Here is a 16,795-nt window from a genome sequence, read left to right on the forward strand (position 1 = left end):
ATGTCCTCGGGTGAGGATAAAAATAAATAAATAAATCCAGCCTTAATTAAATTGTGTTTCCACCAAGTCCCATAATTGTTAGTTAGCATTACTTATTTTCATTCTGCAACCTTTTTACCTGCAAATGGATAGTTTCTTTAGTTTGGATTTTTAGAATCGATCACTTGTACATCATACTTAGGACTTGATAGTTTCTGTAGAATTCTTGTGATTGATTCATAACTTGATTTTGAATGCTTATTGGGAAAATTTATTATCAGCTAATGGAATCTAAATGCTATAATTATATGTATAGGCCAGATAAGTAGTTTTTTTTTTTTTTAATTATCTTTATTGTTGAGAATATTACAGATGTCCTTCCTTTTTTCTCCCGTTGATGCCTCCTCCACCCTGCTTCCGCCCCCCACTCAGGCCTTGACTGCACTATTATCTGTGTCCATTGGTCATGCATATATGCATATAAATTTGGTTAATCTCCCCCCTCCCCTCCAACCTTCTCTCTCAGCTGTTGTTTATTTCTTAATCTCACTCCTCTCAGGGTTTGGGCAGACTAAAAGGGATAGGGCAGTAAACTGCTTTTTTCTGATCTTCATTCTGTAGTAGCAGCAAAAGCAGTTGGGTTCTGCTTTGATGTGTGTTCTAAATACTTGGTGAAACAAACAGAAATTTGGATTTTCTTTAAAAAAACACATACATGTATAAAAAACATATAAGACACATCAGGTGAGTGTTATATGTGTTGAGAAAGTTGCTTATATGGAGACCTCACTTTTGTTTTTAAACTCTAGGGCTTTTCAAGCATTACAATAATGGCGGTGATTTGAGCTAGACTCCATCACAATATAAAATTGAAAAACATTTTTCTTTAACTTTTTGTAAAAGTAGTTCACTGTATTTCCTTAAAATGTATTATTCAATGTGTTTAATTCATAATAACAGAACATATCATTTAAATACCTTCCCTAGTCTAAGAATGACAAAAATTGAGGCTAGAATAGCATCTTTTTAAGTCCTAGACTAGTGATTGTATTTTATCTTTCATACTTTGAAAAATATGAAGGATTTAATAAATTTAAGGTGATAGAACTATTTATTATGGGGTTTTAAAAATATTGATGTATACTTGAAACCAAAAGGTGGTAAGGAACACACCAAAATATGTGGGCTAGGGCAAGCATGTAGTGTGTTCTATACCCCTTCTTGGTTTCAAGTGACCACTTATACTTTTATTACATTATATTTTAGGATTTACACAAAAAAGATGATGAAATGGATAATAAAATTTCCTTATAAAACAATACCAATAACAAAGCACACCCTGTCGAAAAGCGAGAGTAAATAACTGCTGTATTATATCATCTGTATCTATATTGCCTAGTGCAAGTCTGCCATGACAGGAATGGACCAGAAGTGTAGATCACATAGATATTTTGAACCATACCCTTCCCTTTATTTTATATTTATCATGAATTACAAATATATTTAGCAACTAAAAGGAGCAGACTTCTGGGGTGCATTATGTAATTAGTATTTGGTACTTTTGGGTAATACCTTTATACTGTCTGCGGCTAATATGTCATCAAGTTGCCCCAAATGAGTGGGAGGCGAATACATAATAACAAAACAAAAGAGTTTTCATTGCTTTTTGGTCATAGGTTTTTCCAGTGTGACCTTATATAACTAGTTAGTGCTTTATTTATTTTTTTATTTAAAAAATTATTTGCCAAAATGATTAATAGCATTTTATATTCTTTAACAAGAAATTCATTTATCATATCTTGTTTTCTAGGGAGTGGTTATATCTCTTGTCACATGAAATGTTGAATCCATACTATGGCCTCTTCCAGTATTCAAGAGATGATATCTATACATTGCAGATTAATCCTGATTCTGCAGTCAACCCGGTAAGGTTGCTGGTTCTGGTGACATGAATTAACTTGTGACCTACACTACTTTTCATCTTTCAATGTCAGTGTAGTTTATGACATAGGATTACTCTCCTTGTCCTAGTCACAGCCTTGGACTTAGCAATTCCTCTTTTAGAAAATTTTCTCTAGTAAATGTTATGGATATGTTCTCCAGTTTGAGCATAGGGATGTCTACTGTTTATAGTAGCTCCAGTTGGAAACAGCATCACTATCCATAAGCAGAGGTTGATTAAATTATGACATGAAGCCGAACGACATTAACCGTTACAAAATATAGATTCTGGAGTTAGACATGAGATCATAAACAGGTCCCATTACTTATAGCTTTGTGATCTTGGGCAGAAATATTGACTTGAACCTCAATTTTATCATTGCAAATAATAATATAGTTTGTACCTCAGAGAAGGGTTGTAACAATTCAACGAGACCCTGCACATTATGTATTTAGCATAGTGCTATACATTATTAGTATTAATATATTGTTAAGCATTCAAAACAAATTAGCAGCTGTTACTAATTTGTTTTTATATTATTTCTCTTATTTTTCCATACAGGGACCTATTATATAGCCACTAAAATGACATTGTTGGATACTAGTTAATGACATGTCAAGATAGTATTTGTGTTGGTATTATGTGAAAAGAAGGTTATAAGATAGTATGATACAATTTCAGTAAATAGGTATATGTGTAAACATTGAAAGGCTCTACATTGTAATGTTGAGGTTAGTTACTTCTGTATATTAGATTTTGGGTTGTGAACATGTATTACTTTTTACAAAGAAACAAAAGCTGTTTTTAAGATAAGAGGGAGGTTTATTTTATTTTATTTATTTATTTATTTATTTATTTATTTATTTATTTATTTATTTATTTTTATCCTCACCCGAGGACATTTTTCCATTTTTTGTTCAGATAGAGTGGGAGGGAGAGAGAGGAAGAGAGAGAGAGAGAAACATCGATGTGAAGGGACACATCGAGTGGCTGCCACCCGCATGACCAACCAGGGCCGGGGACAAACTCCAACCGAGGTACGTTCCCTTAGCGGGAACCGAACCCGGGTCTCTCTGTACCGCAGGCCGACGCTCCAACCGCTGAGCCAAACCGGTCAGGGCAGGCAGAGGGAGGTTTAAAGATTACTTATTAAATAGAGAAGTAAAAGTTTAAAATACAAATATCCAACTAACAAAACAATTTATCACGAAAGATCAAGTATATCCAAACATGGTAGGAATGTTAGATTCATTGCAGGGAATCCATTATAAAGGGAAGATTTTTAGGTGAAGGTTCTCCTGGGGGCCCCATTACCACCACTGCAATTGTAATAACAATTCATGTTTGTTGAGCTTTTAGCCTCTGCCAGGTTCAGTGCCATGGGCTTCTTCATCTCACTTTATTCCTCACAGAGATCCTTTTTAGATACTATTAGTACCCTTATTTTTCCAGATGTGGAAAATTAGTCCTATAGGGATTAAGTAATTTGCCCAAGTATGTATAGCTAGTAATTGGCAGAGTTGGGACTCAAGTCCAAGCAAGACATGAAATCTGTGCCCTAAATCTGTGAGGTTTTGAATTTCAGTGTCTGGTTAGGTCAAGGAAATAGGGAGGTTTAGGACTGAAAGCTTTTTCTTCCATAACAGAGCCAGGATTGTAAAGGGCTCAGCAGGATATGAGAGGAAGAGAACAGGATCTATGCGTGGTTTAAATGAAGCTGCAGTGGAATGTTGTCTGGATGTAATTTCTGAAGATGAATTTTACAAAGTGACTGTACCCTTTGAGAGAGGCATTGCCTCCGGTGTGACATTTTAGGACAATGTAGAGAATCTTGAGCATGCCCAGTAGAAACTCTCCCTAATGATTACTGAGCTTTAATATGATTAGTCTGTTCTATCTAAATAGTTGTAGAGTATAAGTTGATACTTATTATAAAAAGATTTATGTTGCTAAAATATTTAATTTTTATTAAAAATTCCCTGGATAGTGTCTAACTTGAGTATTTATATAAACTCTTTTCAATTTCAGGAACACTTATCGTATTTCCACTTTGTTGGACGAATAATGGGAATGGCTGTGTTTCATGGACATTATATTGATGGTGGTTTCACATTGCCATTTTATAAACAGTTGCTTGGGAAGTCAATTACTTTGGATGACATGGAGTTAGTTGATCCAGATCTTCATAACAGTTTAGTGTGGATACTGTATGTATTGAATCTTGTATCTGTTCATTATAGTTAGAATCTGAGCTTTTAAAAAAGATCCTGTCTCAATGGATGTACTTCTTTAAAATAGAAAAACACAGAAAATATTGGGTGATTATTTGAGTCATAGGACCACATTAGACTTTTCTTTTTTCTACTACTTTCCTGTATATTTTAAATCTCTAAAAGCTAGTGAATGTTATTACTTGAAAAAGGAAAAAAAATAGTATATTCTGTTTTAGAAAGTACTATATACAAATGATTTTCTCGATGTGAGGCAAATTTGATTCCAGTCCCGCATGTGTGTTAGAGTAGCAGATTCTTGCAGAAGTGGTGATTGTGGAAACCATGCTTTAAACAAGGGCATCTGTAAGAACCAGCTCTGTTTTGTGGGAGGACATTAGTTTATGAAGATCTATTGGCCATACTTATTTTATCAAACACATGAGTAGCTTTCTCGCTGAGGATGCTCAGGTGTTTGGTTACTTGGGGTACCCAGATTTGAGTAGGGCCTCTTACCTGCAAGCCAGACGTAACTGAAGTTTCCCTGTGTAAAGCCCAGCTTTGGCCACTGCTCTTTCTCATTACTCAGGAAGTAAAATGCATACTGTGTTTATGAGGGTTAAAGCTCTTTGACTTTTCTGCCCAAGAGCTAGGAGGTGTGGCAGCATAGGATAGTCAAAGGAATCTGATGTAATATTTGTCATGTTATAAAACTATTTTAGTTTTGTCTTGCTGATTAATACATCTGTAGGGTCTGTATTTTAGATTTTCCAGTTAAGTGTCTTTCCTTCTCTTTCCTTTCTAGTGAGAATGATATTACAGGTGTTTTGGACCATACCTTTTGTGTCGAACATAATGCGTATGGGGAAATTATTCAGCATGAACTTAAACCAAATGGCAAGAGTATCCCTGTTACTGAAGAAAATAAAAAGGAATATGTCAGGTAAACACTTCTATGTTCTCAAATCTGAGAATTGTTTAACTATTCTAGGGTAGTAGTATGGAAAGACATTTAAGTAGTTAGGTCATGTTACGTATTGCTACAAAATAGGCTTCTGCAGAATTTAGTGGCTTAAAAACAAGTATCATTTTTTATTTCTCACAATCCTATGGGTCTGGAATTTGGATAAACAATAGGATAGCACGCCACTCCTCTGGGTGGTGTCAGTGGGGGATGGAAATGTCATGATGGCCTTTTCACTTACATGTCTGATGACTCAGCTATGGTGGCTCCAAGGGCTAGGGGCCAGCTGGAACGGCCACTGGCTCACCATCTGGGGCCTTGTTCTCTGTGCTGCTTGAGTCCCTTGGTTATCCCCATGTGGAATCAGAGGCCTCTCACTTTCTGATGGCCCATCTCTCCCCAGCAAGGTGGCTGGTTTTCCAGAGCACAAGAGAAGTTGTTGGATCTTTTTAAGGCCTAAGCCTAGAACTGGCCAACATCACCCCTGTGCTGTATTCTTTTGGTTAAAGCCAGTCACATGCCAGCCCAGGCTTAGTATGGAAGAGGGGCTCTACAGAAGCACAGATACCAGGAAACATGGTGCCTGGGCAGATGCAGTGTGGCTGCCACGGCTGGTTGTGCAGAAGCACTTCTGTGCTGCATCACTAGCACCTATCTGATTATAAGGAAGCTCATTGTGAGCTTAAGGAATAGATACAAGAAAATGTTTTCCAAGTTTTACGAAATCACCTGTTGGTTGAGGAATTTAAAAGAAGTGGGTTAGGACTTCTGGTCAAGATGGCGGCGTAGGTAAACGCAGTATCGCGTCCTCCCACAACCACATCAAAGTTACAACTAAACTACAGAACAACCATCATTCAAAACCGCCTGAAATCAAGCTGAATGGAAGTCCTATAACTACGGAATTAAATCAGCAATTAAATCAGCAGCCACATCCAGATGGGTAGTAGGGGCGGCCGCGCGAGGGGCGGCGGTGCGACGGGCTGGTCCCACACCCACGTGTGGCGGATAAAAATCAGGAGGCTCCCGTGGCTTGAAAGGTCCTCCCTGAGCATTGAGGGGTCCCCATCCCACACCAGGTGCCCCGCTCAGGGTTCCAGTACCAGGAAGAGATATCCCCATAACTTCTGGCTGGAAAAACCAGTGGAAACTGAGGCTCAGGGAGGCTGAGGCGGCTGGAGCCCCAGGCAGCTCCTTAAAGGGCCTGCGCACGGACTTACCGGACTCTCTCCCTCTAAGCTTGGAGGGGAGGCAGCTCGAGGGGCGCCAGAGACATACAGGGAAGAACTGAGCTGTGTGGCACTGGAGCGAGGGCTGGAGAGGGGGCTTTCTTGGGGACAAACGTGTTGTAAGAGGCCTTTGTTCCTTTGGTGAGCCCTTCCCTGGGGCGGCAGACAGCCACCATATCTGGGACTCCAGCAACCTGGCTCACACTGGTAGCCCCGCCCTGCTGCTCCCTGAGGTCCCGCCCCGCCCCCCACAACTTTCAAGCCCACCCAAGCTGTTGCCACTTGCTTAACCATAGGATTGGCCTGTCTTGGATCCTGCTTCAGGTTTTTCCTAAATTCTTTCAAACGAGCGGCATCGGGTCTCAGCGAGCCCCATACCTCTCATTAAGTAATACATAGAAACAAACACAGGGAGGCAGCCAAAATGAGGAGACAAAGAAACAGGTCCCAAATGAAAGAACAGAACAAAACCCCAATAAAAGAACTAAGCGAAAGGGAGATAAGCAACCTAACAGATACTGAGTTCAAAATACTGCTTATAAGGATGCTCAGTGAACTTAGAACCTCAGTGAACTTAGGGAGGGCATCAAGAGCATAAAAAAGGACCAGTTAGAAATCATGGATACAGCCCTGGCCGGTTTGGCTCAGCGGTTAGAGCGTCGGCCTGCGGTCCAGAGAGACCCGGGTTCGGTTCCCGCTAAGGGCACGTACCTCGGTTGCAGTTTGTCCCCGGCCCTGGTTGGTCGTGCGGGTGGCAGCCACTCGATGTGTCCCTTCACGTTGATGTTTCTCTCTCTCCCTTCCTCTCTCTCCCTCCCACTCTATCTGAACAAAAAATGGAAAAATGTCCTCGGGTGAGGATAAAAAAAAAAAATTAAAAAATAAAAGAAATCATGGATACACAGTTAGAATTGAAGGAGGCATTAACTGAAATAAAGAATAATTTACACAGGTTCAATAATAGAGTATGTAAATCCAAGGAGCAAACCATCGATTTGGACTATAAGGAAGCAAAAAATCCCCAATCAGAACAGCATAAAGAAAAAAGAATCCAAAAACATGAGGATAGTGTAAGGAGCCTCTGGGACAACTTCAAGCGTGCCAACATTCGCATCTTGGGGGTGCCGGAAGGAGAAGAGAGAGAACAAGAAATCGAAAACCTGTTTGAAACAATAATGGCAGAAAACTTTCCTAACTTGGTGAAGGAAACAGACATACAAGTCCAGGAAGCACAGAGAGTCCCAAACAAGATGAACCCCAAGAGGCCCACACCAAGACACATCATCATCAAAATGCAAAAGGTTCAAGACAAAGAGAGAATCTTAAAAGCAGCAAGAGAAAGGCAGCTAGTTACTACAAGGAGTTCCCATTAGGCTGTCAGCTGATTTCTCAAAAGAAACTTTGTAGGCCAGAATGGAGTGGCAAGAAATATTCAGAGTGATGAAAACCAAGAACCTACAACCAAAATTACTCTATCCTGCAAAGCTGTCATTTAGAATCGATGGCCATATAAAGACTTTCCCAGACAAGAAAAAGTTAAAGGAGTTCATCACTACCAAACCGTTATTATATGAAATGATGAAGGGTCTTTTTGAAGAAAAAGATAAAAGGTATGAACAAACAAAATGGCAATGAATACATATCTATCAACAATGGAATCTACAAACAAAATGAACAGGCAGAACAGAAACATTCTCATAGATACAGAGAACATTTTGTTGGTTGCCAGTTGGGAGAGGGGTTGGGGGAATGGGTGAAAAGGGTGAAGGGATTAAGAAGCACAAATTCATTGCTAGACTGACAAACCTCAAAGGGAAAGGGGTTGGGGGGTGGGAAGAAATAAACCAAAGAACTTATATGCATAACCAATGGACACAGACAATAGTGTGGGAAAAGGTGGGAGGGGGGCGGGAGTGGGGAGGAGGGGGCCAATGGGGGAAAAATGTGGAACATCTGTAATACATTTTACATCCAACAAAAAAGATTTGAAAAAATAAAATAAAATAAAAAAAGAAAAGTGGGTTAGATCATTTGGATTATGGTAACTAAAGTTCTTCTAAACATAAAACTGTGGTAATTAAACTTGGAAGTTTAAACTTCACCGTATGTACAGAAAGACATGTATGCTTTACTGTTTTGTATAGATTATGTCCCCAAGTCTTACTGGCTAAAATTTTCCTACTGTATACATGAGGCCCATCAGTCTCACAGTTGATGGGTGTGAGCATTGATTTAGCTTTTTTGGAAAGCAATTTGATAATAGCTCCAAAATAAAAATGTATATGCCTTTAAATAGCAGCTCCATTTTTAGGAATCTGTGCTGTGGAAACTGTAATTAAATAATTATGAATAAGGATGCTCAATTAAATATTACTTGTAAAAAATTAAAAACCGCTAAATGTTTTTAGAGGAGGATGATTAAATATGTAGATTCAGAATATTTTGTGGATTGTTTAGAGAATCTGCATAAGCTATTGGGATTAAACAAGTCTTAAAAGAACTATGTAGGGACAAAGTCTGTGTCATTTTATCATTATACAAAATATGTTCAGAAAGGCTGTATACCAAATAAAGTGTTTGTCTAGGATGACGGAGTGTAGGTGGTGGGCCTGGGAGAATAGAGGGAAAAGAGGATAAAAGAATGGATTTTTCAGGTTTTACTCTCTCCACATTTAGGATTTTCTTTTTCTTAAATTTTTTTTTTTCTTTATTGATGTTAAAGAGAGAGAGATTTGAAGGGAGAGGGAGAGAGAGATAGAAACATTGATTGGCTGCCTCCTGCATGTCCTCCACAAGGGATCAGGCCCACTACCTGGACAAGTGCCCTGACAGGGAATCGAACTGGCGACCTCTTGGTGCATGGGTCGATTCTCTATCACTCAGCCACACTGGCCAGGCAGGTTTTACTTTTCTTTAACAAGCATCTATTATTTTTCTAACTAAAAAATAAAAGAATGGCCTGGCCAGTGTGACTCAGTAGATTAAGTGTCGTCCCATGGATTGAGAGGTCCTGGTTCGATTCTCGGTCAGTGCACATACCCAGGTTGCAGGCTCAATCTCCAGTAGGAGGTGTGCAGAAGGCAGCCGATCGATGTGTCTCTCTCACATCAATGTTTTTATCTCTCTCTCCCTTTTTCTCTCTCTGAAAAATCAATAAAACATACTAAAATAAAATATAAAAGAACGGATGGGAATTTTCTGAATTTCAGTTGTGTGTCACTTCCAGGACCTGATGTAGATTACTCAGTTCCTGGCTCCCATGCTCCAGGATTCAGTTATGTTTATAGCACTTAGTAATAATCCCTTACGAACTACAGTTTTGAGATTTAAAAAATGACAAAGAAAACCTTTTTATAGATGACCAGTTTTGGTGTCCCTTTAAGCAAACACACAAAAGTGAGGTCCTCCAAAGGATACAATGTTAAGTAACGTATTTCTTAAAGTAGAGAACTAGTTCTCTTAAGTTTGGGAAAGGATATGTTGACAAAGATGAGTAGTTCTGAGATGTGTGAGATGGAGAGGTTTTCCTGGATAGATTTTTAAAAATTATAAATTACAAGTCAAAAGCATGAGAAAAGCTACACATTAGATGTAGTGTACTTTTTATTGGTAAATTACATCTTCCAGTTTTGTTTTTTTTTATCCTCGCCGGAGGACATTTTTCCATTTTTTTATTCAGATAGAGCAGGAGGGAGAGAGAGGAAGAGCGAGAGAGAGACATCGATGTGAAAGGGACACATCGAGTGGCTGCCACCCTCACGACCCAACCAGGGCCGGGGACAAACTGCAACCGAGGTACATGCCCTTAGCGGGAACCGAACCCAGGTCTCTCTGGACTGCAGGCCGACGCTCTTACTGCTGAGCCAAACTGGCCAGGGCATCTTCCAGGTTTTTAAAGCCTTCAGGGAACAATGAATATTTAACTAAAAAGTGCTTACTATTGGCCTTTACTATTCTCATTTTGGATATGAGGATTCTCTTTACCTCCTCTATCCCCATATATTACCCCCAAAATATAAACAAAACACCACCTTATTCAGACCATATTTTCAAGTGAAATCAGAAAAATTGTGATTTTTGGTTGAATGGGCTCTTTTTTGTGATTATGGCATGCATGCTAGAAGTTTAGAAAGACGTCTCATCCAGATTTTGACTTCAGACCCCTAAGCTCCAGCCAACTTCCAGTTTAATAGGAGTTTTTGTGATTTGAAGAGTTGTTTTGTTGATGGATGCAGCTTTTGTTAGTGGAAGGTTAGCACATTTTAATAGTAGAGCATCATAATTAGCAATATGAACATATTTGATCATATGAAACCCATACCCAATGTTTCTAGGCTCTATGTGAACTGGAGGTTTTTACGAGGCATCGAGGCACAATTCCTGGCTCTGCAGAAAGGATTTAATGAAGTAATTCCACAGCATCTGCTGAAGACATTTGATGAGAAGGAGTTAGAGGTTAGTATATTAAGGTCTGACATCATCTAGTGTAACAAGGAAAGGTTAGGAATTTTCTGTTAGTTAGAGAGGAAAGTTGTATTTCTTGTGCTGTTGAAGTTTCATGGTGTGATACTGTGAACATTCTGATTCATAGGAAATCTGTCCTGCTTTGGAATTTCAAAGTGAGCAATCTCCCTTATATTGTGAACATTTTATTTTTCCATATTATTCTTTCTTGTTTTCAACAGATTTTATGTCTTATGTGTACCTTCTTCCAATGTTGTTTTCTGTTGAAATTTATTTGGAATAAAAGCCTAGGCTCAATTGATTTACACTAAGCAAGAAAGCATTTGGTAAATAAGATCATAAAGGAAATAATTAAAACACTTAAGATAAACTGTATCTAAACATCTTCAGTCTCTTCGGAAACATTCATTATTAACAGTAGCTGTAATAAACAGTTAACTTTTGTTTTGCTTTGTTTTCTTTTAAAGCTGGTCCTTATACGAGATCGGGCGCATTCAGGGTGGTATGGCTGTAGATGTAAAGTTGGTCCTTAAAGCACCTTTAACAAATACATTTGAATTTCCACTGAGCTACTTTGTGAAAGACATCAATGAGGTTTTATTCTACCAGACGTCCCAAATTTAGTGGCTAGGGAGAGCATAAATATTCAAAGTCTGCATGATTTTATTAATAAACTTCAGTGTCCTTTTTAACTAAATCTGTTAACATACCCATTGGCAAACAAGTCTAAAAGATTGGTTTGACTCAGTACCATCCCCATTCTTTTTGTGATTGAACTACTCAACAGTGAAATGGTCAGAAGAAAGTAGTCAGGAAAAGGAAGAAAACAGGACTGGCAATAAAATTGAAATGCAATGCATTTTTATCAGTTCATACAGTGAATGAGGACTTTGGCCTTATAATTACTCCTCTGAAGAAAATTTAGTAGTTACCTTTTGTGTTATAAATAATTCTATAATCCTATGTGGATAACCACTTCCCTCTTCAGTGTGGCTATAATCTTTACAGAACTCTATAGAAGCTTTGTTGGAGATTTTATTCAATAAGGTTAGGGTTTATTTTTTATTTTTATTTATTTTTAATCCTCACCCTCTATTTTCAGACAGAGTGGGAGGGAGAGAGAGAAAGAAAGACAGAGAAACATTGATGTGAGAGAGATACATCGATTGGCTGCCTTCCCACACGACCCCAACCAGGGCCAGGGGCCGAACCACAATCAGGGTACGTTCCCTTGACTGGAATTGAACCCGTGACTCTTTGGTCTACAGGCCGATGCGCTAACCACTGAGCAAAACCAGCCAGAGGCAGGGTTAGGGTTTATTACATAGTTTCTGTCCATTAAACCTTTATTAAAAATATTTAATTTATTTTAGTGGTATACCTGGCGTAATAAAATAGTAAAATCTAGGATTTTCAAGTTACTTTATGTTTTACACTACACACTATCCTAATTTACTGTTATCCTAATTTATTACACACTAGTAAGATGAGCTAGTTTTGGACCCTAAGAGCCCTAAGTATTAGTAGTGTCAAGGTGATGGTCATAGAGTTGACCTATACTGACCCTGCATCAATCAGGATGCCAAACAGAGCTCTATATCAGCACATTTATGTATCTCACACTTGGATACAATTTTAAGATTATCAAACAGATTGCATCACTTATTTATTTATTTATTTTTTTATCCTCACCCGAGGACATTTTTCCATTTTTTGTTCAGATAGAGTGGGAGGGAGAGAGAGGACGAAAGAGAGAGAGAAACATCGATGTGAAAGGGACACATCGAGTAGCTGCCACCCGCACGGCCAACCAGGGCCGGGGACAAACTGCAACCGACGTACATGCCCTTAGCGGGAACCGAACCCGGGTCTCTCTGGACCGCAGGCCGACGCTCTAACCGCTGAGCCAAACCGGCCAGGGCAGATTGCATCACTTATTCAACACATTTCTTGAGTTCCTATATGCCACAGTTGCTTTAACAGGATAAAGAGAAATAGATGTTACTGCCATATTACAACAGAGGAAACTGCTGGCCAAGGGAGGTGAACCCAGTTGCTCAGAATCCCCAAGCTAATAAGTGTTGAAACTAGAATAATATGATGCAGTTCTTAAGGAAGGCACATATACATTGTATTTACTCTTGGAGTCTAGTTTCTGTCCATTGGAAAAAAAATTAGAATTCTGTGACATTCTAGAACTTTCATCTTGTCTATCCCTCACAGTGGTGGCTCTCAGACTCCAGTGGGGAACCTGACTGACTAGGTGCCCATGGAACTTTTCAAAATACAGCTTCTTAGTATCACCCCAAGCCTACAGAATTAAAATCTCTGAGCATAGGACTTGGTGTGTATATTTTGAACAACTTTCAAGGTGATTGTGATGTGCGCCCTTGATTAATTTAAGAACTACCAATTGAGAACCAACACTGCAAATCTGAAGTTCTGTTTTGAGGAATTTTTGGTTTACCTCAGGTTTCCATTGGTTCATGATTTGTGTACTATTTTAACAGCTCATTATTTGTGGACTTGGAAAGATAGATGTTAATGACTGGAAGGTAAATACCCGGTTAAAACACTGTACACCAGACAGCAATGTTGTCAAGTGGTTCTGGAAAGCTGTGGAGTTTTTTGATGAAGAGCGACGAGCACGGTTACTTCAGTTTGTGACAGGATCATCTAGAGTGCCTCTGCAGGGCTTCAAAGCCTTACAAGGTATCAGCGCCAGAGGGGCAGGTGCCTGGGCATCAGATGATTGGGAGGAGGGGTCAGTATTTTATTTATCTAGCTAGATTACAACCATGTGCTTATAAACAGATTCTCTTTTCACTCTGTTTCCTACCTGTAACTCTCACATCTTGATCCCTTCTTCTCCTTCCTTTTCTTTGTTCCCTTCCCAAGAGCCTTTACTGCTGGGGTTCTCTGTGATTGTAGTGAGTGCCGCATGCTGGAGTCCGTGTGTGGTGATGCTCTGCCTTTCCTGCTCACCTTGCTTTTCAGTTCTGCTGCACATTCCTGTAGGGGAATTCTGTCCACTTCTTTTTTCTTTTCTTTTTTTTTTTAAATTTTATTTCTGTTACAGATGTTTCTCCTTTTTACCCCATTGACACCCTCTTCCCCATCCCCCCCCCCCCCCCCGCCCCGTCCCTGAATTCTGTCCACTTCTGTCCTCACATCTCAACCTGGCAAAACGTTTACCCACTTGGGATGCCTCTCCCCTCTCCTTTTTTATTCTTTTACCAGAAAGAGAGGCAGCATGAGTTGTGGAGGCCATTTGTTTGGTCAGTGCATGTTAATTACTGCATGACATGAGACTGTTTATTTACAACCATATGCCATTTTAAAGCACTGTCTTCTGTGGAATAGCTGTTTACTTTTTGGATGAGCTGGTAATATTGCTAATATTGTGGCGCTTCACTGGGTGGCAGCTGTTTCCTTTACCTCTGAAGTTCTTCATTTCCCAAGTCACTGCTGCTGGTGATGACTGAGGATATGCAAAGCAAGACGGGTACATAATCCAACAGTGTTGCCCATAGCACAATGTCGAAAGTCCCTGGGGAAAGCATACTTGGAGCTGTGCTGATAGTCCCTACTTGGAGAACTCATCATTTTCAAACTACCCATGAAGAGAAGTTGTATTTCTATGTATATTTATTTGTATGGGCTGTCTTATGTTAACTAAAATTTATTCTGTAGACTACTAATCTTTTGCTGTCAGCCACGTTTGAGTCATGAAACCTAAATTTGCATTTAGGCCATCATCTTTCTGAATGTGTGTATTTAATCTTGGATTTGCCCATTTACTTTTCTTCTCATGTGTTTGGGACATTGATTTCCTGTACAAGAAAGAAGTTGGCAAAGGATTTCAATCCTGAACTTTTTCTCAAATTTGAAATGTTAGCATATTAAGGATCCAGCCTTATCCAAGGTCAATTCCAACTTTCAAACCCAGATTCTTTTCCTGGGAAAAGAATTTTTTAGCAGCTTGTATGTAGTCACCAGTATTCCTCTATCCCTAGACACTGTGGTTTATGTACCAGTTTCATTCTGAGATTTTAGAGACTAATACACACACCTGCAGTGACCTGACCCACATTTTCTTCCTTGGCAGGTGCGGCAGGCCCACGACTCTTTACCATCCACCAGATTGATGCCTGCACTAACAACCTGCCCAAAGCCCACACGTGGTGAGTTATTTTTGTAGTTTTCCCCCCTTATTCCATGTGTGTAGGTATTAGTTTCAAAAGGATGACTTTTCATTTTGTTCTTACTACTAAATGAACCTTTGAAAGGAATGATAAGCAGTTCTTTGAGTGATTTAAGATTATTCTGAAATTGCTAGGAACATCCAGAAGTGGAAACCTCTACTGTAGAGAAATATAACCTTATTCCTATAATTTTCTCTGTGACACTGAGAGTGATGTGGTTGTATGAATATACACTCAAGAGGCAGGTTTACTTATTTTGAATGAACTGTGTAAAATCTGATGTGCTTATTTACAGTTTCAATCGAATAGACATTCCGCCCTATGAAAGCTATGAAAAGTTATATGAAAAGCTGCTAACAGCCATCGAAGAAACATGTGGATTTGCTGTGGAATGACAGACTTCAAGGATTTATACAGGACTATATTTATACCTGACAGCCTCCTTTCAGCAGAGTTTTAAGGAATGCTGAAATACAGGAAAATCCCCCCCCCCCCTTTTTTTAAATTTTAGGACACTGTGAGGGGAAAGGACAATTTTGAAATTCCTTTTCAAGGAAAAAAAGAGGTCTTTATGTTTTGCCATGAGGCCGCATTCAGCTGCTATTTAAAATTAATATCTTGAACCTAAAGAATGCTGACTTTTCCTACATTTCCAGAGTTAGGCAGTATTCTACACTTAAAGACTACTACTATTTTTATAAAAGGGTAACCTATTCAAATCGCTTCACAGATTTCAAGTTTCTCAAACATCAAGACAACTTCAGCAGTCGGTACAAGTCACATTTCATTTTGATTGAATACATGATTTTGAACAGCTCCTGTACTTGCTCTTTGTAAAACAATGAAATAAAATTATTTTGAATTATTCTACCTTTGTAAACAATTGGCTAAAAGAATCGTTATCTTTAAAAAATTAAGCCATTTACATATTTAATTACATTTTTCTATAGCAAAGCATTATATTTTAAAAGCATTATATGTTTCAACTTAGCCTGAGTGTGTCTTTTTTATATTTTTCAAACAAATTACCTGGAATACAGCTATATAATTTTGGTTGTCAAATTCCTAATGCAACCATTTAGTCTAAGTAGCTTATTTGCTACACTAAGATGCTTTCAGGGGCTCCTTGTTTTTAAGAGACTTAAAAAAAAGTCCTAATTTTTTATCTTGAATCAATATGACCAGGTGTTTTGGATTTACTTTTCATCATAAATGGAAATCCTGCATTTTTATAGCTTCTCGGATCATGTGGATGGGATGGGATTTTAACTCTTTTGCTGGATCAACTTATCTTTAAAATATATATATATATGTAGTAAACCAAAGTCTCCTCTGACCAGTACACCTAATTTATATTTTTATTATGGAGTAAGTTTCTATCAAGTAAACCATCCTAAATCTTTGTTTAGCTGCTCATGATATTTTAATCAGCTAAAAAAGGAAAAATTTGCTCTAAAGATTATTTAGCAAATTTTAAAAACCTGCTTTTACTTAACAAAATGAAATGGGGGTGGTGGGGCAAGGGATGTGATTACTAAAGAAGCAGTGATTCTAACTTTATGGTATAAATTACTTTAAAACTGAAGAGGGAATTTTGGAAGGAGGGGAATCACAGTTCCCTTGTGTTGAAGATCAGCATCTGATTTTGAAATATCCAGATTTATCTTTCAAGATGTGTGGCACATTGCATGATCCAGTAGGCAACCAAAATTCTGGAGTGAGGGATTGGAAAAATCTGAAATTATGGGTGGATTTTTAAATTCAGTCATCAGAAATATGAACTATTCTTTTTTTTTTTTTTT

The 16,795-nt window shown here is 38.5% G+C and overlaps 1 protein-coding gene across 2 annotated transcripts in view; it reads left to right on the forward strand.

Moving 5' to 3' along the window:
• SMURF2 (SMAD specific E3 ubiquitin protein ligase 2) overlaps positions 1–15,875 on the forward strand; it is a 118,567-nt gene extending 102,692 nt beyond the window's left edge. For both annotated transcript variants that reach the window (XM_036268138.1, XM_036268139.1), the window contains 7 exons: positions 1,790–1,904; positions 3,950–4,128; positions 4,937–5,074; positions 10,659–10,779; positions 13,299–13,500; positions 14,897–14,972; positions 15,289–15,875. In XM_036268138.1, the coding sequence (XP_036124031.1) occupies positions 1,790–1,904; positions 3,950–4,128; positions 4,937–5,074; positions 10,659–10,779; positions 13,299–13,500; positions 14,897–14,972; positions 15,289–15,388 (931 nt within the window). In that variant the 3' untranslated portion in view covers positions 15,389–15,875. The remainder of the gene's footprint in view (positions 1–1,789; positions 1,905–3,949; positions 4,129–4,936; positions 5,075–10,658; positions 10,780–13,298; positions 13,501–14,896; positions 14,973–15,288) is intronic.
• The last annotated feature ends 920 nt before the right edge of the window (positions 15,876–16,795 follow it).

Source organism: Molossus molossus, unplaced genomic scaffold (genome assembly GCF_014108415.1).
Source record: "Molossus molossus isolate mMolMol1 unplaced genomic scaffold, mMolMol1.p scaffold_m16_p_19, whole genome shotgun sequence".
Taxonomy (NCBI): domain Eukaryota; kingdom Metazoa; phylum Chordata; class Mammalia; order Chiroptera; family Molossidae; genus Molossus; species Molossus molossus.